Source organism: Equus quagga, chromosome 1 (genome assembly GCF_021613505.1).
Source record: "Equus quagga isolate Etosha38 chromosome 1, UCLA_HA_Equagga_1.0, whole genome shotgun sequence".
Lineage (NCBI taxonomy): Eukaryota > Metazoa > Chordata > Mammalia > Perissodactyla > Equidae > Equus > Equus quagga.
In genome coordinates this window covers 95,360,034-95,383,003 of record NC_060267.1, presented here as the reverse complement: position 1 = coordinate 95,383,003, position 22,970 = coordinate 95,360,034, and the positions used below count along the sequence as shown (strand labels likewise).

The following is a 22,970-nucleotide window of genomic DNA, read 5'->3' as shown; positions in this document are numbered from 1 at the left end:
GACATAGCCACCCCCTCCCCGCCCACATGGCCACCAACCCTTGGGTCCTGAGTTTTCAGGGAGTCCGGCTCCAGCCCTCTCACAGCGGTGTTCCCAGGGGTGCCCACCCTGCCCCAGCCTCCAGATCCCCCCCAGGCTTGCTCAGAGCCAGGCGGGGAAGCAGGTCCTGGCCGTGGTGGTGGGTCTCTGGGGTTTCTGTGCCATAATGGTCATGGGTTTCTGATGATGGCCTGTCCTGGGAGATGGAGGGCACATGTCACCCCCTACTCAGAGGATGAGGATGGAAGATGGGAGGGAGGGAGCAAAGGCTTCTGGGACCCTCAGCTGTCCTTGTTTTGGGGGTGCTGTGGCTGATGGGGATGGGATGGAGTGTGGCCCCCTTGTCCCCCACCCTGCCCCAGGATGTACAGTCTGGTACCTCCTCTCCGGGCCGGGTTTTCCAAGGGTGGTCGCTCTGCCCAGAGACCCCGGCCCTACCAGGCCACCCTCTGGGAACCCCAGCAGCAGTGGGGGCAGGGCTGGGCCCAGCATCTGGAAAGGCTCCCACGGAGGCACGGCCCAGCTCCGGGCTCTCCTGACATGTCCCTTCTTCTCCGAGCTGAGGGAAGGGGGGGCACACGGCGGTTAACGGCCAGGCTGGGCCCGAACAAGGCAGCTCTGTCCTCTGCCCCACGCCGGCGCCGCAGCTCTGCCCTGTGCCTGGACCCTTCCCGGCCAGGGCCCCCGGAGGCCTCCTCCCCACCTGCAGGGCGGCCAGCAGACGCCGGGAAGAGGCCATCCTCCCAGGAGGTGCAGCCTGCCCAGACCCGGGAGGCAGGTCTGGGGGCCCCGGACAGCCCTGGGGGACCCCAGCCCTGGGATGCCATTGCTGGGGGCGGGCCGGCGCCCTCCGTCTGGGTGGCCCTGGAGGAGACCCTGCTCAGGTGAGCCGGGCCGGACGGGGCCTTGTGGAGGAGCCAGTGCAGGGCCTTCCGCAGGGGCCACATCATTCGTTCACTCGTTCATTCAGTGCTACTGAGCCTGCGGTGGGGGGCTGGCCTGATTGCCAGAGGACCCAGCACCTGCCTTCTGGAAACTGCCCGTTGGTGGGGGTGCACATCCAGAGCCCATCAGTTTGGGGCATGGATGACGGGGGCCAGGTGAGCACCCTGGAGGGGCAGTGACCCAGTCTGGGCAAGCAGGAGCACCTCCAGGGAAGATGAGGAGGAATTCTGGGAGGATGGTGCTGGGGAGCCAGTGGGCGTGGCCTTTGTGGGGGCGTGGCCTTGGGTTGTGGGCATGGCCTGTGGTGGGCGGCAGTAGGCCAGGCCTGCAGGCTTCTCTTTGCTGTCTTGTAGAAACAAGGGCCCTTTGTGTGGCCGCAGGACCAAAGCCCCCTGCGGTTCAGTCTCTAACCTCATGGCCCTCATGGCCCCCCCAACAGAGGCCCCAGAGCCAGTCTGGGTGGGCGGGACACCTCCAAGGCACTGTGGCCTGGGCTGGTCAGTCCTCTGGGTCCCCGGGTGTACCCCACCCTGCACATCCCCACGAGGGCACCGCGCAGGTGGGGCGTGCGAGGGAGGCCCCACTGCAGCCCTTGAGAGGGCCAAGCGATCAGTGCATTAGAGGAAGGATCCAGCCCTGAGCCTGCAGGCTGCCCGCCTGCTCTCTGAACGTCCCTCTGCCTGTCCCCCATGGGCCTGGGCTGTCCTCTGTCCCACAAGGGGGCTGTGGGACACACGCCCCACGGCAGGCTGCCTTCTCAGCCCACTTGCACTGTTCAACAGCTCCTTTCACCCTCTGGGCATCCTGGGCACAGAGCAGCCGGACCCCTGGACGGTGCGTCTGGCCACCTCGGGGGTTGGGATGTATGAAGTGTGACCTCTAAGTGGCAGTTTAGGCTTCAGGCTCTGGCCCTGGCTCCACCCACCATGTCTTGGCCGACTGACCAGGTGACTTGACCCAGCTGTGCCTCAGTGTCCCCCTCTGGGTGTCCCCCACTGTGCCTCTTGGGAACAGGGCCTGGCAGGGACAAGGGCACAGCTCGTGCCCCTAGGGAGATCTAAAGATGTGGGGGCATCGCTGTCCATCGCACTCAGCACTCGGCCTGCAGCCCACTCACGGGCCGGGCACCTGGGACGGACCGCTGGGGGCTGCCGGGCTGCAGGGCCCGCATCTGCCGTGTCCCCTCTCCGGCTGCTCTCCGCTCGGCCTTCTGGGGCTCGCCGAGTGAGCTGACTTCTGTGAGCCCTGCCCAATACGGGCACGCCTGCAGCCCTGGCTTCCCATGTCCTGCCCCTGTCCCTGCCCCGCCAGGGTCTGTCACCTTGGCTGGGTGGCCGCCCTCCCTGAGCCCCAGTGTCCACAGTCCTGGGAGGGCCGCCAGGACTTCTGCTGGGGCTGGCCTTGGGGGCACAGTGCGTGGGAAACTGTGCACAGGGCCCCACACAGGAGCTGCCCAGTAGTCCCAGCTCCTAACCCCACGACCCTTGCTGAGCCCCAACGACGTACGGGCCCTGCTGGTGCTCTCAGGGCAAGTAAAAGTGAGGTCAACGTGAGCCACTCGTTGCTCCTGGAGGAGACGCAGTGGGGGCTGCTCAGCACGGTGGGGCCAGGCCGTAGCAGTGAGTGTAGCAGCCGAGGGGGGCCCCTCGGAAGCCGCTGTTTTGGTCGGCTCGGGCTGCGTAACACAACGGCACAGACCGCGCAGCTTAAACACCGGACATTTGTTTCTCGCAGTTCCAGGCGCTGGACGTCTGAGGTCAGGGTGCCAGCATAGTGGGGTTCTGGTAGGGGCCGTCTTTCAGGGTTACAGACGGGGCAGGTGGGATACAGGGCAGAGAGAGAGAGAACTCTGGTCTCTTCTCATAAGGGCACCGATCCCATCTCAGGGGCCAAACCTCATAACCTCGTCTAACCCTAGTCACCTCCCAAGGCCCCGCCTCCTAACACCATCACACTGAGGCTTATGTATATGAAGTTTGGGGAACACAGACATTCAGTCCACAACAGTGACGTTTGAGCAAAGACTTGAGGGAGAGGGGGGAGTGAGCCGTGAGCTTAAATGGAGGAACAGCAGACCAGGCAGAGGGAATAGCTTGTGCAAAGGCCCTGAGGCAGGAGGAGCCTAGCAGGGGAGGCTGTGTCTGGAGCAGAGTAAATGAAGGGAGACAGTAGGGGATGGGGTTGAGTGGGGCCTCACGGGCCCTTGTGTAAGCCCCCAGCCGCACCAGTGGGGCCCCTGCAGGGAGGAGCAGAGGAAGAATAAGATCTAACCCAGAGCCTAAGGCGTCTCTGGCCCCTGGATGGAGAAGGGACTGCAGGGCAAGGCTGGGGCAGGGAGGCAGGTGAGAGACATGTGACTCAGGTCCCAGCCAGGTGAGGTGAGTGGAGGTCAGATTCTGGGGCTCTTGAAGGTGGAGCTGCCAGGATTTCAGAAGTAGAGAGGAGGTGAGGAAGGAGCTGGGGGCACGGCTCGAGCAGCTAGAAATCTGAGTTGCCTGACTGAGCCGAGGTCAGGACGGGGCGTGTCCTGGTGCCTGCTGGGGACAAAAGTGATGGGGAGGGTGCCGGTCAGACTCGGGAAGGGGTGGGGCGCAGCTCAGGGAGGTTTCCAGGCCTTACCCTCTGGTGGGAGGGGCGGGAAAGGAGCCAGTGGTCAGGGCCGCTGAGCCAAGGGCGCGGGCCGTTGGAGCCGCCGGGTCCGGGACGCCTCGGCCCGCTCTCCAGACAGAGGGTGCATTTAGCGGGGCTGTCCGCCCTGGCCGTGTGGGGACCCGCCCCGGAGCCGGAGGCAAGCTGCGTGTCAGAGAGGCGTTTCAGTCTCTGCCACGGGCCAGGGACCGACTGTGCCAGGTCTTGGTGGAGGGCGAGGTGGGGCAGCAGCAGCCGTGCAGGGCGCAGAGCTCAGCGGACAGCGTGGGGAAACCGAGTCAGGCCCCCAGGGTGTCAGGAGGCAGCCAAGAGAGACGCCCTCAGCCAGCCCATGGCGGGAGATGGAGCAGGGTTCTCGCCGGCTGTGGTGAGTGAAGGGCCCTGCGCAGTCCTGCCCATCGTGGGGGCCGCTCAGCCTTTGGGACGGAGATGGCCTGTCTACTGTTCCCGTCGCTGCACATGGCGGGTGGGCAGTGTCCCCAGGCACCGTCTGCCTTCCTCAGCGCTGCCTTCCTCATCCAGGCTGGGGGTGGGCAGCAGGGGACCCCCCCCCCGACCCCAGTCGCTGCCCCATCTTCAGCCTCGCGACCCGGGGCAGGCTATGTGCCCTGAGGCTGCTCCTCTGCTCGGCGCCTGGCTGAGTCTGCCAGCCACGGGTGCTTTTCAGGGGGCAGGGAGCCTTGCCTGGGGGCACTGGTGTGGGGGCGGGAGGGCAGCAAATGGCCCTAAGTCCTGGGCCACCTTGGTGCTTCCGGGAGCTGCCGGCTGCCCCCTGGTTGCCCCAGACGGCAGCTGCAGACGCTGTCCGGGAAGAGAATCGCTGCATCTCCTCCCCAGGCTATCTCATTTCTTGGCCTCTGGGGAGCAGGGGACAGAGTATGGCTCCCTGGGACCCCAGAGGCCAGGACCTGGGGAAGGGCAGAGGTGCCCACGCCACCTCCCCCGGCCAGCTGTCGACCGCCTGCTCAGTTAGTTCTTAGGAAGGCCTGGCCGTTCAGTTTGGGCTGGTGTGAGTGACGGGCTGCTTGAGCCGGCTCCCCTCCCTCTGGGGACTGTGTCCCGGGGAGTGGGTGTGGGCCCAGGCTTGGGTCGGGATGCCCTGCTGAGGGCTCCACCTGCCTCCTACCACTGCCAGCTGCGGCCATGCGCTGGGCTGCGCTGTTTTGCTACCTCACGCAGCCCGGGGCTGGACAGGAGGCTCCCTGGATCCAGCTCCTAGACCATCCACCACAGGCGTCCAGCCCAGCTTCGTGGGTGGAGCCCGTGTGTGGCGCTAGGGGTGACCACAGGGGGCAAACCGTCGTATCCATGGCTGCAGGTTGCTGGGCGCCCAAGACACGCCAGGCGCTGTGAATGCATGCCCCCTACACGGCTGGCACGTGCCTGCTGGCCCTGTTGGGGAGTGCCCCGACGGAGGGGGCCACTGAACTCCAGAGAGCGGGGAATGGGTCCCAGGTCAGGGAGTACTAAGCTGGGACCCTCAGAGTGTCCACTGAAGCCTGAGGCCTCACTTGCTGTACCCGTTGTGCTTCCTGGCCTCACACAATCTGGCCCTTGGGCATGAGCTCCTGGGCGCCCTGTCCGTGCCCAGCATATGTCTGCAGGTGGAGAGTCACTCGGCTCCAGGAGGATCTGGCCTGCCCACAGTGCGGCCGGGTGACAGGTGAACGGTGCTCTTTGAAGGCAGGCGCAGGGCAGCTGAGCCGAGTCTCAGGCCCGTGGTGGCACAGACGCGGGAAGAGCGTTTCAGGGCAGGGAACAGTGCGAGCTAAGGCTGGCAGGGAGGCCCCGGGTGTGGGCGGGAAGAGAGCTGGGGCCTCCGGGGGAGCACCAAAGCCAGACCCCACCCAGGCCCCTACAGGGTCCGCTCCATCTCAACGCCTGCCCGCTTGTCCACTCGGGAGGCACAGTGGGCCTGCGGACTCTGCATTTGCGTCTCCATGGGGCAGTGAGGTGGGAAGCTCGTCCCCAGCCTTCGGGGTGCAGCTGATGATCCTCACCTCCTGGAGGGCCCGGCCCCGGCCGCCAACCTCGAGGCCAGGGGTCTGTGCGGGGCTGACCGGGCCCACTGTCTTTCAGGGGCCAGGCCCAAGAGGACGCAGAGGCTGAGTGCGGAGACCTGGGACCTGCTGAGGCTCCCCCTGGAGAGGGTGAGTGGGCTCTGGCAGGCGGCGGGGGGCACGTCGGGACGACCTCAGCGGAGTGGCAGCAGCTGCAATTGGAAGTAGATCGCGGGCAGCAGGTCCATGTGGCCGGGGCAGTGTTTGCTGAGCTGCCAGCCCTGCCTCGGCTCCTGTCCGTGTCATGTCCCCTACGATGGGAGACAGACATGCCCTCTGTGGCCTGAGACCATGGACAAGCCATCTGTCCCTAGAGAGACCCCCACAAGGCTCTGTGGTACCAGAGCCCACTCCCTCCCACCTTACTGCAGGGTCCTGCCAGCCATGTGCCCTGGGGAGAAGCCACAGTCCTTACACATTGTAGACCGCTGCCCACCCTCCCCCCCGGCCACTGTCCTCGGTGTCCTGGCTGGCCCTCACTCCCGGCTGCTCTGTGCCCATTGGACGCTGCCCTATGGGGGAGCAAAGCTGTCACAGGTGGAGCAGCTAGGACTCAGAGCCCCCAGACAGATTCCGGGGCTGGCGGGGTTGGGCCTGGGCCTGCTCTGGACGTGCCAGGGGTGGGTGTTTTGTGACCCTGGGGAGTGGCGTAACCTCTCTGAGCCTCTGGTTCCTCCAGTTAGACTGGGTTCAGTTGTGGACGTCTATGGGGGGCTCTTGGGGGACAAGGCTCAGGGCGGCCCACGGTCACTTGTTGCTTAGTGTGGGAAGGCCAACATTTGGGCCCTGACGTCCTCCAGTGCCCTGTGTCGCCTTGCCCAGCCCCCACTTAGGGTCCTGGGGTGGGGAGCATTGGTTCAGAATTGCTGGTGGCCCCCACCCACACCTGGCCTTCCTCCCCCTCCCCAGGAGCAGAATGGAGACAGCCACCATTCAGGGGACTGGCGGGGGCCGGGCAGGGACCTGCTCCCCCTCCCTGTGAGGAGCAGGAAGTACCAGGAAGGGCCAGACACCACTGAGAGGAGGCCGCGGGAGGGCGGCCACTCCCCGCTGGACAGCGCGGACGTCCGGGTGCAGGTGCCTCACACGGTAGGCGACTTCTTCCTGGTTGCCGACAGGGAGTCCAGGGTGGGGCCTCCACCACACAGCAGACCTGGGTGGCTGGGCCGGGCCACTCCAGGGGGCAGAGGTTGTGGCCCTGTGCTGTCCCCTGGGACCTGGTGGGCACAGGGCCTGCTGACAGTCCAGGGTACTCAGTGCAGGGACAGTGTTTGATCGTCAGCTGCACTGGCCTCTGTGACCCCAGGCCACACAAGGAGCTGGACTGGACTGGACTGGAGGCCTTGTGGGGTTTGGAGGCGACAGCCCAGCCAGGGACTACAGGACAGCTGGGGGCGGGCAGCTCAGGTCCTTGGGCCCAGCCAGCAGCCCGTCCTAGGGACACAGTGAGCATACGGAGGCAGATGGACAGGTGGGGCCTAGGTAGACAGGTGGCTGGGGGATAGAGAGATGGGGGACAGCTGCAGGAGGGGTGGGTGGCCATGGTCAGGCAGATGGACAGGTGGGGGATGGAGGGTGGGGGGCTGGGCCTCTTGCTGCCTGGCGGTGCCCCACTGTGCCCAGGAGCCAGGGCCGGCCTCTCCAGACTCAGGAACTGGTCAGGGTTTGAGGGGCACAGAGGAGCAAACCTGCGTGCCTGGCAGAGCCCGGATTCAGAGGTCAGCCTCGAGCCCTCTATGCAGAACACCTGGGTCCAAAACTCTGGGAATTAGTCTAAAACCAGTTCCCTCCAGGGGCTTAGTCAGCACCTTTCTGGCTGCGAGGGGGTGGGTGCCGGGTTGATGTTCTCAGCCAGATAGCTGCATCGCACCCGTCTTTGCCACGAGCCTGCAGACGCCTCTGCCGACCCCATTTGACCCTGCTTGACCCCGTTTGACCCCAGTGTTCACCGTCCGATGGGCCACCTGCCGGCCAGGTTCAGTGTCCGTAGAGTGAGAGACAAGGAGGGGAGGAACGCACCTGGGGAAGGCGAGGGGCTCCCTGCAGGGTGGGGGCTGCAGTCTGCCCAGGCGGATGGGGCTGTTACTGACACTGCCCCTCCCCACCCCCAGCTGAGTTCAGGGGCCTCACCACCAGCACAGTGGAACCTTCAGGGTCTGAGGAGGCAGCCTGAGGGGCCCTGAAAACTTTTCCAGGGTGGGGCATGGGGAGCAGGGCTGGGCCAGCCCCAAAGCTCAGGGCCAGAGGAGTCATGGAGTGGGCCCAGCCAGCAAGGGCCTGGGCAGCAGAGGATCGTCAGCACCGGCTACTGGGGAGCCATGGCCGGCTCTGGAGCGGGATGGGCCTGCCCAGGGCCGAGCAGGGGCTGGGCAAGGCCTGGCTTGTGCTTCATGGCCCCCACTGCCTGAGCGTGTCCATCACGGACCGTCCTTACTGGATGACGGCACCATCCACACCTGCCGTTGTTCGTGTTGCGAAGCGTGGGCTGAGCAAGGCGGGCGCCAGAGCCTGGTCCCCAGTGGCCCAGGCCCCCCGCAGCAGGGAGAGCGAAGAGAGACTTGTCTTTGATTCCCCCACACCCCGAAATCACATCAGCCTCCCGGCATGAGGACTATTTTTAAAGTCTCCCCAAAAAGACCACCTAGCGAAGCCATGTGCCCATGATCTTCCCGTCCTGGCCGTCTCAGAGCCTCGGCCCCAGAGGCGGGCCCTGGAAAGGGGAAGCCAGGCTAACCAAGCCAGGATGTGGCTCCTGGTGGCCCCAGCCCCCTGGTCCTGGCGGGGCTGAGCGGCAGACCAGCACAGTGAGACCCACTCGTCTGTCCACGTGTAGTTCTGGCCCAGCCGTGTCCCTGGTGCTGTCCCCAGGCCCCTTCTACCAAAGAGACGACAGCCGGTGCTCGGGCTTGTCACGTGTAGCACGTTAACAGCAGCTCTAAGAGGGGAAACTCAGGCACAGAGTGGCAAAGAAGCTGGCCTGAGCGCGTCCAGCCAGGAACAGTGGAGCTGTGGTTCCGAGGCAGGGTCAGCTCCTGGCAGCCCTGGTGTGGCCCCCAGAGAACTCGGGGGGCTCCAGGCCATGGTCCTACAGCTGGTGGCCCGGACCCTGATGGCGGCCTGAGCCCCCTGCTCGCCAGGCGCTGGACCCAGCTCCCCCGAAAGGAGGCAGCGCTGGGGGCCGGGCCTGGGCTCTAGGGGCCCCTTCTTCCCTGGGTTGTGTTGGAGGAGGCCACCCGGCAGTGCTGAGGTCGCTGTGGAAGGAGCAGGCCAGAGAGGCCCCTTGGAGGGGGTTCCGCGGTCGCCCGTCCTCCCCACCTACCCCATGGGGGCGCACACCAGCTCCCCCGACCCCCCGTGTGCTCAGGCCGCGCAGGGCCCCAGCACTGGGCTGACGAAGGTTGTACTGCGAGCGGGGACGGGCTGTCCTGGGAGCCAGCCAGAGGCTCAGACTCCACAGGCCTCCTGAAGCAGGAGAGGACAGCGATGGGGCAGCGGGAGGCTGGGCAGAGGCCAGGGGGCCGTGGTGGGGGGTGGCGGCCATGTGGCGTCAGTGTCAGGCCACACGGCCCTTGCCAACGGCCACCCAGGTCTAGGATGGAAAGGACCCAGTCCGTGTGGCCACTCACCAGCTGTGGGCCGCGGCAGCCCCGGCCTCGGGAATCGGGCCCAAGAGAGGCAGCTTCTCCCGCTGTCCGGCTTGGGAGGAAGCGGGGGCCTGCTGTCAGAGGGAAAACGCTTTCCAGACGGGCTCCCACCCCCCGCCGCCCCGGCGTGACTGCCCGCAGGCCCCGAGCAAGAGGGCTCGAGCGCGCTGGGGGAAGGCCATCTCAGGTGTTTACGGAGCACGCGCACAAGTGTGTGTATGAGCCTCTGTGTGTGTGACCATGTCTGTGTGTGTGTGTGTGAGCTTGTGTGTGTCTGTGTGTGTGAACCTGTGTGTGTGCGTGAGCATGTCTCTCTGTGTCTGTGTGTGAGCATCTATGTGTGTGTGTCTGTGTGTGTGAGCCTGTGTGTGTGTGCGTGAGCATGTCTCTGTGTACATGAGCATGCCTGAGTCTGTGTGTGTGAGCCTGTGTGTGTGTGTGAGTCTGTGTGTGTGAGCCTGTGTGTGTGTGCGTGAGCATGTCTCTGTGTGTGTGTGTGTGTGAGCGAGCACAGCGTGGGTGGGCGGGGACAGGGAGGGGCCGTCACCCTGGGCCCTATTTAAGCATCAAGTTGACAGGCCCCGTGGGTCTCGGCAGCGAGGCGGCACCGGGCGCCACAGGCAGGGTGGTGCACGGGTGCCTTGGCATCCTGCTCAGCTCCACGTGGCCGAGCACCCCGAGTAGCGCCTGGCTGCTGCTGGAGAGAGCTGCGGATCCCGCGTGAGTGTGGGTCCCCGACGCAGGTGGGGGCTCCGGTGCACACGGGCCAGCCTCACGGTGGGATGCTGGGCTCGGGCGGGGCACAGCTCTTCTCCTGGGGGCGGGGGGAGTGAACAGTCAGTGAGTGGGTGTTACCTGGGGGGCTGTGTGGTCGGCCTGGGGATGAGCGGTCGGCTCCCTGGCGTCCTCGCCTAGGCCAGTTCCATGGGGGGAGAGTTCCAGCTTGTTCTGCCCTGCCCAGCTGTCCCCCTGCCTGTCTTCAGCCCCTACCCTTGGTCCTGGGCGGCTCAGGAACCGTGGCAGCTGCAGCTCTGGGGGCTGGCCAGGCAGGCTGCGGGGGGCAGCTGTGCTGGGGGTTGGCTCCTTCCTCCCTGGGAGAAACTGGGCTGAGACTCCAGCAGGAGGAGCGGGAGTGAGGCTCCAGGAGGAGCTCTGAGACCTCCAGGATGGAAGCAGCCCGCGTCTGGGGCAAAGAGGAGGCTGCAGTCTGGGGATAGGCCCCAGGTCCCCTGCATGTGTCCTGCTGGGGCCCAGGGTGGGGTCCTGAGCCAGGGGTGCAGGCCCTCTGTGCTGTCCGGAGCTCACTCTGCACCTGTGGTCTCAGGCCCAAGGTGCCCGCACAGGGGAAGTGTCATCCCTTACAGGTGGCCCCGGCTCGGGGAGGGTGGGGGCTGCCAGCCCCAGGCCAGTGCCAGGGCTCAGGCCTCTCTTCCAGTCCCGGCCACAGTGCTGATGGGGCCACAAGAGGCCTCGGGGCAAGCCCCCTCTCCTTCAGGTGTACCCCTTGAGCCCCGAATTCCAGCTCAGGGAGGCTGGAGGAGTGTTGGGGTCCCGGGGTCACGCCTGTCTTGGGAAGGGCCTGGCTCCATTTGCCTGGCCCACAGTCTGCCTGCAGCACCCCAGCTGGGGCCAGACGCCGGGGCTGGGGCCCGAGAGCAGCAACTGTCCTCTGTAGCAGGGCTGTGCTGTGCTCGCTCCACATCTGGCTGAGCCCGGGTCCCCCACAACCACTTGGCCCCAAACAGCCTGGGAGCAGAACCCACGACCTCCTGGGGGAGGCGTTTGTGCGCCCCCACCAGAATGATGCTGGCCCCCGGCTGCCAGGCCTTCAAGTCCTGTAGGAGGTCCCACCCAGGTGCAGCCCCGGGCTGCAGCTTCTCTGCACCGGCTCTCCCTTCCTCCAGGCCCAGGGGGGCTCAGCGGGGCCGGGCTGCAGGAGAGCAGAGCCCTGGAGGGGGCGGTCTGCCGGTGGGGCAGAGGGGTGAGGGGGGACCTGAGAGCCCAGAGCCTGGGTGGAGTCTCTCTCCTCCCAGCTGCCACCTGCCGGCACGGCCCTCAGCACACACTGGCAGGACCGCCTGTTCAGCTGCCCCTCCCTGCCCATGATGCGCCCCCAGGCCCTCCTGGCCTTCAGAGACCGCACTGCCCCACAGCCTGAGCCCGGCTCTGAAGGGCCCTCAGCTGCACTCCGGGAGCCCAGGCCGGGCCTGCTTGTGGTGGAATCCGACCCTGCTCCTTGCGACTGTGTGACCTTGGGAGGCTGTGCAAGCTCTCTGGGGCTTGGCTGCCGCCTCTGTGCAACGCGCTGCTGGTGGGTTGTCAGGAGTTTGAGGAGTCACACATTTTGGGCAGCACTGACACCCAGTAGGTGACATCTTTGCTGCCATGGTCTCTCCATGAGCCCAGCTCTGACCGGGCCCTGAAGAAGCCCCCAGCCAGCTGAGAGATGGACGGGCCAGGGCTGGGCAGGGGACACTGGCTTCTGAGGGGGGTAGGTGTGGTGCTGATTTGCAGCCAGAGGGTCCTCTGGAAGCCGGCCCATGCACCATCAGCCCTCAGGGCCCTGGACCGGGCCTGGTGAGGCTAGGCGGGGAGTGGGGGCCCCAAGAGACCACCAGGCCCTCCAGCCTCCCCTTGCATGGATGTGTAAACTGAGGCCCAGAGTGGGAGCAGGCTTGCCCAAGGTCACCCTGCCAGTAGGACTCAGCCAGGCCCAGTGACCTGGTCTCACGCTTCTCTCCCCACCCCCACTCCCTCTGGAACTGCTGCTTCTCCGAGGGCCACCCACCCCACCGTCTTAACATCACCTGTGGGATTTGCCCAGGTGCACTGGGTGACCCCGGGGTCAGCCTCCCGCCATCTAGGCTACACACTGAGTGTCTCCCAGAGTCCCCATGGTTCAACTGGCAACCCAGTACTCCCAGCCTGGCGCCCAGGCTCTGCGCCCCCAGCCACCCAGAGCAGATGTTAGCATCTTCTCTCTAGTCTGAACACCCCACACCCAAGGGCCTGGCCCTCACACATCTGTTATCCTCGGGCCTGCCCATTGGTCTAGGACCTTGTAAACATGTCCAAACCCTACGAGGGGTGGCACTGAGGTGGAACACAGGAGCCGGAGCCCTCACCTCCCCCACCTCGGGCTCTTTGCCTTTGGTGATATGACCTGACATTCCTGGCACCTCTGGGTCCACCATCATCACTGCTGGGGCCCCGACACTGACCACTGCGAGTGTGTCTACCAGCCAGCAAGGCTCCCTGCCTGCTGAGAGCCCCAGTCCCCTCTCTCACTCACGCGTGTTTGTTCATTCGGCAGGCACTAGTGAGTGCTGTGCTGGGGGCCAGGGCTCCAGAGGTGCCCAGGGACAGGTGGCGCTCATTGCAGGGGGCTGACACAAGTGCCTGACAGAGGCCTGCTGGGAGGTGGTGGTGACACTGAACTGGGGGGAGGGGGTGCTGGGGGGAGGTGTTCCCGGCTAGGCAAGTGGGGGTCACAGTGGCAGGGTGTGGGTGGCCGGGGGAGGGGCAGTGACCTGTCCGGGGAGGATGATGGAGGCCTGCATGGGGGTGGCAGCCGAGGGAGGAGAGAGATGGTGGTGGTGCCGGGGAGAGGAGGAAGGGGCAGCAGGCACAGGTGGCTACTGGCCAGAGGGGGAGCAGGTTTGGGGTAGGGTGGCCGGCAGGTGGCAGATGAGGGTCCTGACCTTTGCCCAGGCCGAGCAGCCCCCCGACTCGTGTGCAGGGGTCTGTGAGGGGCTGCTGACCACAGCACGGCCAGTTTGGCTGGGCCGAGCTGGTGCTGACGGCCCCCACCCCCGCCCCCAGAGTGTCCCTCGGGCCCCGTCCGCTGACGAGGAGTGCTTCTTTGATCTGCTGAGCAAGTTCCAGAGCAGCCGCATGGACGACCAGCGCTGCCCCCTGGAGGAGGGCCAGCCCGGGGCCGCCGAGGCCACGGCTGCCCCCAACTTGGAGGAGAGGATCGGTGAGTGCCTCCCCCGGGAGTGCCTCGAGGGGTGCAGGGGCCAGGGCCGGTCCCCCCCTCCATTGCACTGTCCCCGCAAGCCCTTGCTCCTGAGGGGCGGGGCAGACCAGCTGCAAAGTGCCCCTTGTCACTGTGAGCTCCCGTCCCCCGCCGCCTCGCCCAGAGCAGCATCCTGGGAAGCATGTGATCATCCCGCCTCCGGAACGTACCATGTCAGGCGTACTGGCGGTCTTGGAGTGGGCGTGGGCAGCAAGGCTTCCTCCTGTCACCTCCTGGGAGCCCCTGGAGGCGGGCATGGGGCAGCTAAGAGCGGCTGGGGTCTGGGGTCACTGGAGATGCCGCTGGGAGCCCTATGCCCCCGGGAGTGTGGTGGGCTGGGCTGCGCTCACAGCAGTCAGAGCCCTTGCTGGCCCAGCCCGGCCCCGCCCAGCCTCAGGCCTGACCCGCAGTGGCCCTGCCGCAGCCCAGCCCTCGCTGACAGCCTCCCCCCAGACCGAGGAGTTCTTCGACCTCATCGCCAGCTCGCAGAGCCGCCGGCTGGATGACCAGCGGGCCAGCGTGGGCAGCCTGCCCGGACTGCGTATCACGCACAACAACCTGGGGCACCTGCGCGGTGACGGGGACCCCCAGGAGCCAGGGGATGACTTCTTCAACATGCTCATCAAGTGCCAGGTAGGCCTGCAGACCACAGCGGCTCCTATCCTTCCTTCCCACGCTGGGTCTGGGGACACCCCAGGGGCAGGAGAACAACAGGCTGGCTCAGCCAGTGTCACTGAGTGCCCACGGGTGCACAGATCCGGGGCCCTCCTCCTGGGACCTCCCCGAGAATGTCACCCCAGGATGTCCTCAGGCTGGCCACCCCTTACAGCGCAGGAGCTCGGAGCCAGGGGTCGCCAGGTCCTCAAGGTTGTGGCCTCGGGGATCCCCCTGCCTTCCACATCCAGACGGAGAAAACCAAGGGCCAGACAGCACCCCAGAGCGGGGAGGGCAGCAGGGGTCTGGCCATCACCGTGGGGTCCAGCCACCCACCCGTCTGGGCAAGGCTGAACAGCAGGCGGGTCTCAGGGTCAGGAAACCTTCAGAGAAACGTCTGGGGAGGGGGCAGCTGCTCGGCCGCTGTGAGTCCCCAGATCCGACGTTCGTTCCCACAGAGGAGAGGAAAGTGCAGCCCTGAGCCAGTCAGAGGAGCCTCAAAACCAGCCCCTACCGAGAAGGCCCGAGCCCCCCGTCCACACGCACGCACGCCCTGGCAGCTGCGCTGGCTCCCCGCCCTTCTCCTCCAGGCCCTGCAGAGACGCCCAAACACCCCCTTGGCCCCCTCAGCCCCGCGCCGGCCTCAGCCCCCTGGTCCCACGGGGAGCCTTGGGCAGCTCCGCACGGCACGCTCCGGGAGCTGCAGTCCCTGGCCCTGTCCCCAGGACTCGTGAACACACCACTCTCAGGGGGTCTTGGGGGAGGCCCTGCAGGCCGCCCAGCAGGCTCATCTCCTGCCCAGTTCGCCCCACACTCCCCTTCAACCTGCCCTCGCTGGGTGGCTGTTCTTGGGGTCAGGGCTCCCAGCCAGAGCGCCCCAGAGCTGACTTCCCAGGCGGATCCTGGGAGGCCCGAGGCGGCCTGACCTGCCCTCCTGAGCGGGCACTGCCGCTGGACAGCAGCCTCTGCCTCCGAGTTGTCTGTGGGCCATTGACCACTGGGCCCAGGAGCTGGGGCGGCCCTCCAAGGCTTGGGGAGGGCAAGGCCCCCGACCCGCGTGTCCGTGTCTGCTCAGTCCTCCAGGATCGACGACCAGCGCTGCCCACCACCCGACGTGCTGCCCCGCGGCCCCACCATGCCCGACGAGGACTTCTTCAGCCTCATCCAGAGGGTGCAGGCCAAGCGGATGGACGAGCAGCGGGTGGACCTCGCTGGGAGCCCGGAACAGGATGTGGGCGGGCCGCCTGAGCCCCGACAACAGTGCCAGCCGGGCGCCAGCTAAGGCCTCACGCCCACCAGCCAGGCCCGCCCCACCCCCACTCCTGGACGCCGGGTTGGGGGCTCACAGCTGTCCAGGATGCCCATGGCCCCCCGAGAAGCCAAATCCTCCCGGGGCCATGGCTAAGGGCAGGCTGTGAGCCCACTGAGCCGGACACTGAGCACACAGCCCACATGGCGTCCCCTCCCCAGGGCGGCAGGCTCGGGCAGCTCTGGGGAAGGGCATGCTTTGGCCCGGGCCGGCCCCCACATGGTACACGGCTTCCTGCAGGCCGGCCCGGCCCAGCCTTGCCCTCACCCTGGCCCCTGCCCCCGGCTGGGCCTTCAGCATGTCGGCCCCAAACCCTGGTGCTGTCTAGACCCTCCGTGCCCTCTCCCTGCCCCCTGCCCAGCTCCGTCCTGCTGGCCAAATGTGAAACCCTGCCCCTCCCCCAAGCCCCCAAAGCTGTCTCTGAGGCCTCTTCTCTGGGCCATTTCTGTCCTCCCAAGGCTGGTCCCAGGGATGCCCGTGCACAGACATGCTTGCCCCAGTCCAGGCCTCTCCCCTCCGGGGGGGCGCCCTCTAGCCCCTCTTCCCTCCCTCCTACCCGGCTGGAGGAGGAGGAGGAGGGCAGGCACGGAGAGCCCCGAGGCAGGCCCGGTGCCCCCCACCCTGACGCTTCAGGTCCAGCCCTGCCGTGCGCTGCCACCCTGTCTCACGCAGTGGGGAGGGATGGGGAGGAGCCCACCTTCCTCCACTCCAAGCCCCGCAGCCAGGAACGGGCCACCTGGTCCCGGGGATTCCGATTGGCAGCGAGGTCTGTCCCCCCAGGGTGTCAGGGCGGGCGGCGGGCGCGGGGCCTCCAGCTCTGCAGCCATGGGGGAGTCTGGGGTCAGCTCAAGTCAGCCCCGTCCCCCCATGAGCTCCCAGCCCTCACTCCCAGCAGCCGGGGGAGATGCCGTCCCTGCCTCGTCCCGTGGGGAGTGTCGAGTCGGCCCTCAGCGTGGGGCAGGAGTCAGGCCCCCTCGGGGACCGTGGCCTTGGCCCACCCCCTGTGGGGCCCACCACCAGCCTTCTGGAGCGTTCCTGGGGGGAGCCAGAACCCCACCCCCAGAGTGTGAGGCAGCACCTCCCTGGGGGCCCTGGCCCGGCCCCACGGTCCTGCTCTCCGAGCGTGGGGAGGCGGCAGGACCGCGCCCTGCAGCACAGCCTGGGGGCCTCCAGTGATGACCGCTCTGAAGGGGCGTGGGGCCCCGGGGGCAGGCGGGCTGGTGGGCATGGGACAGACGGAGCACAGGCCGTGTGGCCGCCCTGTACTTGAATGTACTGCGTATTTATTCCTCACACGTGTTTGCAATGTTGTCAGTAGGTCCTTTCAGACCCAAGAGGTACATTGTTTTTCTGTTTTTTCCCAAAAAATAAAGTCTGCCAAGTGAACGGTGTCCGTGTCAGAATTAGTGCTGGGGGGTGTCAATCCTTCGGGAGCCGCGGGCAACTGACCTCACTGGGTGAGCAAGCCTGCACCGCGCAGGCCCCGGGGCTCAGGAGCCACATCCACCCTCCCAGGTGGCCCCTGCTCCAAGCCCGCCACCACACATTGGCTGGGTCCCTAGAAACGTCCCAGGGCTGGGGGTCTCTGCTGTGCTCATCAGTGAGGGGGCTCAGGCTCAGAGGGGTTAAGCGCACTCCCAGGGACACGCAACCAGCAAAGGAGCAGTGTTGGCGCCCATGTGTCTCCCAGAGCCCGTGGCTTCATCCTGAGCCCCGCACTGTCCCCGGGAGCAGGGGACAGGAGCCAGAGCAGAGACTGTCCTGACGCCGGGACACGGCTGCGGGACGCGTGGAGCGTGCTGTGGGGGCCGGCCCTCCCGAGCGGGACACAGGTGAAGCCCTTGGCCTCCCCCTCGGTCAGCCCCCACAGCCGTCCATGGAGCTCTCATGGGCTGAGTTCGCTGCCACTCCCACCCAGAAGGCTGCGTCCCAGGCGACCAGTTCCATGGTGATCGCGGTCCAGCTGGTCCACAGGGCGAAGGAGCCCTGGGCCTGTGCTCCACGGGGGGCTCGCATCTGGGGACACAGCAGTGCTGGCGGTTGTGGTGTGTGCCAGGAAGGCCACCCCCACAGGCACTTCCCGGCCCAGACCCAACGCCGGGCTGGGAACCCCACCGCCTCCCCGCTCGCAGGAGGGGGCTGACTGAGGGCAGATGGAAAGGGGGGCAGCCCGGCTCCCCGCCGGCATCTCTGGGTCCTGAAGTCGGCCACAGACATGGTGTCCCGGAGCCCTCAGCATCCGGGCCTCAGGCCAGGCTGACTGGAGCCCACGTTGCGGGCTGAGCCCCCACCTTCGTCTGCTCATGGACCCACAGAGCCAGGCTTCCCTGGCACTCAGAGGGAGACAAGTGACCCCGGAGAGGGGCAGAGGCCGAGGGTCCGTCCAGTGGGGGCTGCAGGGGAGGCTGACCAGTGAGCTGAGGAGCGAACGGGGGACTTCCGCTCCAGAAGCGCTGGCTAGGAATGCAGACCAAGCCTCGGAACGCCGCAAAAGACACTACACATGTGTGTCCCTAACAGCATCGGGAGCAGAAAGACCATCAGGAATCGCCCGCCAAAACCTAGTAGCGGCTGAGCCCCCAAGGGGTAGGCCCCCGCCTTTCAAGCTGCCTCCGTCCTGGGGCCTCGCCCATTTGAAGGAGGCTGCTACGGAGTCAGGGGCACCCTAGCCTCGCACGAGGCGGGCTCCCCGGACCACGGGGCACAGGCAAGATGGAGTGCAGCATTTGGAGGAGCCAGAGCAGGCCCAAGTCCGGTCCCCGGTGCAGCGTCTGTCCCTTGGCCACTCCTGTGGCTGTGGGCACGTGCCCGCCAGGCCGAGGAGAGGCCGAGTATGGCCCATGACGTGGGGGAGCTGGAACAGGACAGTTGCTGTACCCCAGCCTCTCTCAGGTGGCCCTGCAGGACAGCGAGGTGGGAGCCTCCCAAAGGTAAGGCCGTGCAGCACCTGGTCACCTGCTCTGCACCTGGAGAGCCAGTCGAGTCAGAATGCACGCAGATGCACAGGCAGGGGCTAGTAGCCTGGCTGGTGGCAGGGGCCTGGGAGGAAGAGTGTGGGCTCTGAGAGGAGGAGGATGTAGACAGGAGTGAGCACAGGCATGAAGACCTCTGTGGCACCAGTTAACGTCCAGGAGGAAGCCCCTGCCCCGAAGGGGCCCCAAACAACCAGGCACATCAGCCCGGCACAGCCACCCCAGGACCTGCACAGTGGACGGACCAGCAGGGTGGGCCCAGTAAGGTTCCCACTCGCCAAGGCGACCTGGCCAGGGCAGCTGCCAGCACCCCCGGGCCACGCAAGGGCGTGGTCAGGCCATGATGGCACTGGCTGGCCGCTGGGCAGCAGGTTGATTCCGTCCTCCTCCACTGTAGCAGGGCTGCCTTCGTCCTACCTGGACTCCTACACCCCAGGCATGCCCTTGCCTTCCCGCTCCCAGTACTGCCAGCTGGCAGAGTGTGGCCCACCCACCCGGGACCCACCTGGGACCCGCTAGCCACCTTAGAGCAAGGCGGTGCCGCTGCCCAGTAAGCTCAATGAAACACTGTGGAGGTGCAGCTGAGGAAGCAGCTTGGGGACGACCCCCTGTGAATACGGACACCCAAAACCAGTAGCTGTCATAAGATGCTGTGTCCCCAGTAGGAGAAACGCCTGGTCTGGGAGCAAGGGAGGCAGAGAGGCCGGCTCACATCAGTGACCCACTGTGCAGGGAGCCCCGCTGCCCCCGACTTGCCCCACACCGACCACAGGAGGCCGGGGAGCTGCTGGGGGGTGTGGGTGGCACTGGGGAGAGCTGGCCCAGGGGCAAAGTCTGTGGGCAGGGGCTGCAGGAGGCGGGCAGGGCACGCAGAAGGCGGCCATCGTTCCTCCTGACATGGAGAAGAAAAGGCAAGGGTGGGTGAGGGTGGGGCCCAACACGGAGGGGCCCTGAGCTCCCCAGGGAGCTGTCACTAGAGCCCCCGCCCCCCAGAGTTCTCAGTGCTCGGAGAAGCCTCCGCAGGACAGTAGCACTGGGCGCCACATCTGGGTTAGCACGCTAAAGGCTCTGAGAAGTCCTGCAGGAAGAAGTAGCTTAGTGTCCTCTGACCCATCCACGCCTCTCTCTGTCTCCGGAAATGCCACTGTGGGATACGGGAGGTTGGCCCAGATGTGCGACTCCCTAATTTGACCCTTTGGAGAGGGTCCTGGACTGGGGCTGGGGGAGGAAAGATAGTGATGGGGGGGGTTGTGCAGAAACCAGAGGCGGCTTGGAGACAGGGAGTAGAGAACAGCAGAAGCCTGGAGGTGGCCACGTGTTCTAAAAGGCAGGTTTTCTTGTTCAGGTGTGGTGAGGCCAACAGCTCAGGACAGGGCTGAAACGACAGTCAGTGATACTCGAAGATCCAAGAGGAGGGGAACGCCACGCTGCAGGGACCACTCAGGGACCACTCGGGGAAGCAACGGGGTGGGGTGGGAGGCGGGTGAGGGGAAGTTCCTGCGGGAAGGGCAGGCAGAGGCAGCGGGCCTCCAGGCGTTGGGGCTGCCCCTAGTCTGGTACCCGGCCCTGGGGTGCACCCACAGGCAAGCCTTTTACTATCTCTAGGAACCCTCTAACCTGGGAGGGGCCGGCCCAGCCCAGCTATCTAAGCCTCAGAGACAAGAAAGCAAAGGACACAGTCAACACACACGGCTGCCCCCGGGCCTCAGTTTCCCTATCCACAGAGGGAGGCCTTGGCCTGGGCGGCCCTCCTAGGTCTAGCTCAGCACTCTCAGCCCCCTGGGCCTCCACAAATTCTGGTCCCAACCCTCTGGAGGCAGGGAGGCAGCCAGGCCAAGGCCCAGTGCCACCCCCTCGGTGCCCCTGCGGAGGAGCAGGCCCAGGGCTGACTCAGCCCCCAAAATGACGACAGTCCCCACAAAAGGCACAGGAGGCTCTGGGTGGGAGTAATAGAGGGTTGTTTGCCAAGAGGAGGACAGGGGGTAATCGAGTCAAAGCTCGACCTGCCAACGCCCCAGAGAACAACGCTGACACTCCGAGTGCCGACACGGGGCGGTGATCGGGAGCTTGGATCCTGCCAGCACCCCGCGGGACTGTGGCTGCTGATTCATGCTGAAGGTCACACAGCCCAGAACACTCCTGGAAATAAACTCGCTTTCATAAACACAGGAACATCCTGAGAAGGCAGTCAAACAAGGCTGGGAGACAAATCGCACGCCCCAGGGCTGGGGGCGCACCTGAGGGGTACTTGGTCCCCCCGCCCGTCAGACAGCAGCCCCAGCGCCCACTCCCCTCCCCACCATGGCCGCCGGGCCTGCCTGTGGCAAGGAGGGCAACGCGGACTGCTAACTTTGTTTGGCCAGTGGCCAAGGGTCAGGGCTGAGGTCAGCACTGGCTCCCCAGCGCTGTCGAGAGGGCATGCAGGGGACAGCAGGTGGCACAAGAGGAAGGAGAATCTGCGGGGCTTCCCTGCGTCTGGCCAGAGGGGTGGCATCAGCACCCCTGCGGGTCCAGGAGGGCCCAGGGAACAGTGACTAACTGGCCATCCTCTCCAGGCTTCTCCCCTGAGCCAGCAAGACTGCGGCATGACTGAGCCACCCCGTGCCTGTCCTGAGTCTTCTCTTCCACCTGTACACCTGACAGGGTGACACCGTGAGCATCTTCATCTGCAGATGGGAAGGCAGAGGCTCAGAGAGGCAAAGTGACCTGCCCCAGACCACAAAGTCACAGCCAGGAGGGGCTCAGACTCCACGTCCAGCCCCTTCCCACTTAGACATGGCCTGCATCACGCAAGTACAAGGGTGATTCCTCCGTGCAGGGTGACAGTGGTGGGCGGGGGTCCTGTAGCTGCAGAAGGCCCCAGCCAGCAGCCCCTGGAGGGAGTTCCTGTGAGTTATTCTGACTCCGGAACGAGCGACAACAGGAGCTCCAGACCCCAGCACCTGCAAGCAATGTCTGTTTATTGATAGAAAACAGTCCAAGTACAGAGAGGCCCACGGCTGAAGCATCCTTCTCAAAGGCAGAAGGTGGGGTCAGCTGGGCTCTGTCTTGCCAGAGTGGGTGGCATCCTGGTCCTCATCCCCTTCTGGAGCAGCAGTGGATTTGGGGGCCCCTGCAGCCTCTAACACCAGCTCCAGGGCCCCCTCACTGGCCACTCGGCAAACCTTCTCCCCTCTGGCAGCCAGGATTTCTTCAATATTCCTGAGAGAGAGGGAGGCACCGTGACACTCCGGGCCCCAAGCCTGTCTTGCACCTTGGTCCCTCGAGAGCATCCCAAGGCCAGACTGGAGTCAAGAGCATGGGTCACTGCACTGGCGTGGCATCAGGGCCACTTCATGCTGACCCCGTGGAACCTTCTCCACAGCTCCCAGAGGCAGCTGCTATGACCGTCCCACTCTCAGGGAGAACTCTCAGGGAGCTGCCCAGGGCCACCAAGCCAGGAGGCTCCTGACCACCACCCTGCTCTGCTCTCCATGAGGGTGAGGCTGACCCTGCAGGCCCAGGGTCACCCCATCCCGAAGGCTGGTATGGTCAACCAGGCATCAGCAGAGGACGAGAAAGTGACACACTAGGATCCCTGCCCTGTAGCAGGCACTGGAGAAATCCTTGTAGGGTGAAGGAAGGACCCATAAGATGAGAGGGAGTCATTGCTTTAAGAGTCAATGTGGGGTCCAGCCCATGGCCGAGTGGTTAAGTTCATGCTCCGCTTCGGCAGCCTGGGGTTTTGCTGGTTCTGATCGTGGGCACGGACATGGTGCTGCTCATCAAGCCACACTGAGGCAGCATCCCACATGCCACAACTAGAAGGACCCATAACTAAAACATACAACTATGTACCAGGGGGGCTTTGGGGAGAAAAAGGAAAAATAAAATCTTTAAAAAAAAAAAAAAAGTCAATCTGGTCTGATCCCCTCACTTTAGGGGAGGCCCAAGGCCCTGATATGATTCGGGGGCTGCCTGCCCTGAAGGATGTCAGTGAGGGTGGAGGTCAGGCAGTGGAGCAGGGCCAAAGGGCAGAGGACTTGGCAGATAAAAACATGCTTGGGCATCCTTACACCAAGAAGTTATCTGTGGTGTATCTGAAATCGAAATGTGAATGCCCTCCTGTACTGTTAAAGGTGGAGGGATGGATTCTGTAAACCTCATCAGGAAGGGTGCCCAAGGGAGGCTGCATGAGGCCTCTGACCCAAGAACCACCAGGCCAGCCCTGCCACACAGGCCCCCATGCCCGACCCCACCCAAGTGGCCTCACCTCTTCCCATCCAGATCGGAGAACCAGCCCAGGTTGTCGGCGATGATGTGGTGGTTCTGGCAGCCAGGGCAGGTCACAATGACCACACCCTGGTGATAGGCTAACTTGGAGATGCGCTTGGAGGACCGAGTCCCACAGACCTGGCAGAGAAGCCCCGCAGGTGAGGCGGAGCACCTGGCCTGGCCCCGCCCCCTGGAAAGCCCCGCCCACTCTGAGGACTAGCTCCACCCGAGGACAGGGCCAGCCCTCTCGAGAGCCTGAAGAGCCTGTCCCCTGAGGGATAAGCCACCCCTCCCCAAGAGCCTCTCCTGCCCCTCGCCTGGAAGGGCCTGCCCCTGAGGGAGAGCCCCACCTCCTGGAGATAGCCCTGCCCGCCAGGAAACAGCTCCATCCCGCTCCGCGAAGGCCCCGCCCCCGAACATAGCCCC

The 22,970-nt window shown here is 65.6% G+C and overlaps 2 protein-coding genes across 5 annotated transcripts in view; one reads left to right on the top strand and one right to left on the bottom strand.

The window, feature by feature from the left end:
• Positions 1-16,704, top strand: part of GPSM1 (G protein signaling modulator 1) — a 34,401-nt gene extending 17,697 nt beyond the window's left edge. For 2 of the 4 annotated variants that reach the window (XM_046639879.1, XM_046639853.1), the window contains 5 exons: positions 5,713-5,783; positions 6,603-6,782; positions 13,160-13,316; positions 13,732-13,988; positions 15,085-16,704. In XM_046639879.1, the coding sequence (XP_046495835.1) occupies positions 5,713-5,783; positions 6,603-6,782; positions 13,160-13,316; positions 13,732-13,988; positions 15,085-15,291 (872 nt within the window). In that variant the 3' untranslated portion in view covers positions 15,292-16,704. The remainder of the gene's footprint in view (positions 1-5,712; positions 5,784-6,602; positions 6,783-13,159; positions 13,317-13,731; positions 13,989-15,084) is intronic. The other 2 variants (XM_046639869.1, XM_046639860.1) reach the window with 2 other exon arrangements.
• A 4,525-nt stretch (positions 16,705-21,229) lies between these two features.
• DNLZ (DNL-type zinc finger) lies at positions 21,230-22,933 on the bottom strand. The gene is made up of 3 exons (XM_046680848.1): positions 22,895-22,933; positions 22,543-22,760; positions 21,230-21,491 (listed from the first exon to the last, which is right to left on the bottom strand). The coding sequence occupies exons 1-3, from the start codon at positions 22,931-22,933 to the stop codon at positions 21,323-21,325; spliced, it is 426 nt and encodes a 141-aa protein (XP_046536804.1). The 3' UTR covers positions 21,230-21,322.
• Positions 22,934-22,970: the final 37 nt, after the last annotated feature.

What these genes read in the sequence shown, in the direction of transcription:
- DNLZ (XM_046680848.1), bottom strand. Translation starts at nt 22,933, where the DNA reads ATGGAGCTGTTTCCTGGCGGGCAGGGCTATCTCCAGGAG. An exon ending in GGCAGGGCTATCTCCAGGAG is followed by an intron (nt 22,761 to 22,894) that starts GTGGGGCTCTCC and finishes GGGTGGAGCTAG; the next exon opens with TCCTCAGAGTGGGCGGGGCT. An exon ending in TCCGATCTGGATGGGAAGAG is followed by an intron (nt 21,492 to 22,542) that starts GTGAGGCCACTT and finishes CCTCTCTCTCAG; the next exon opens with GAATATTGAAGAAATCCTGG.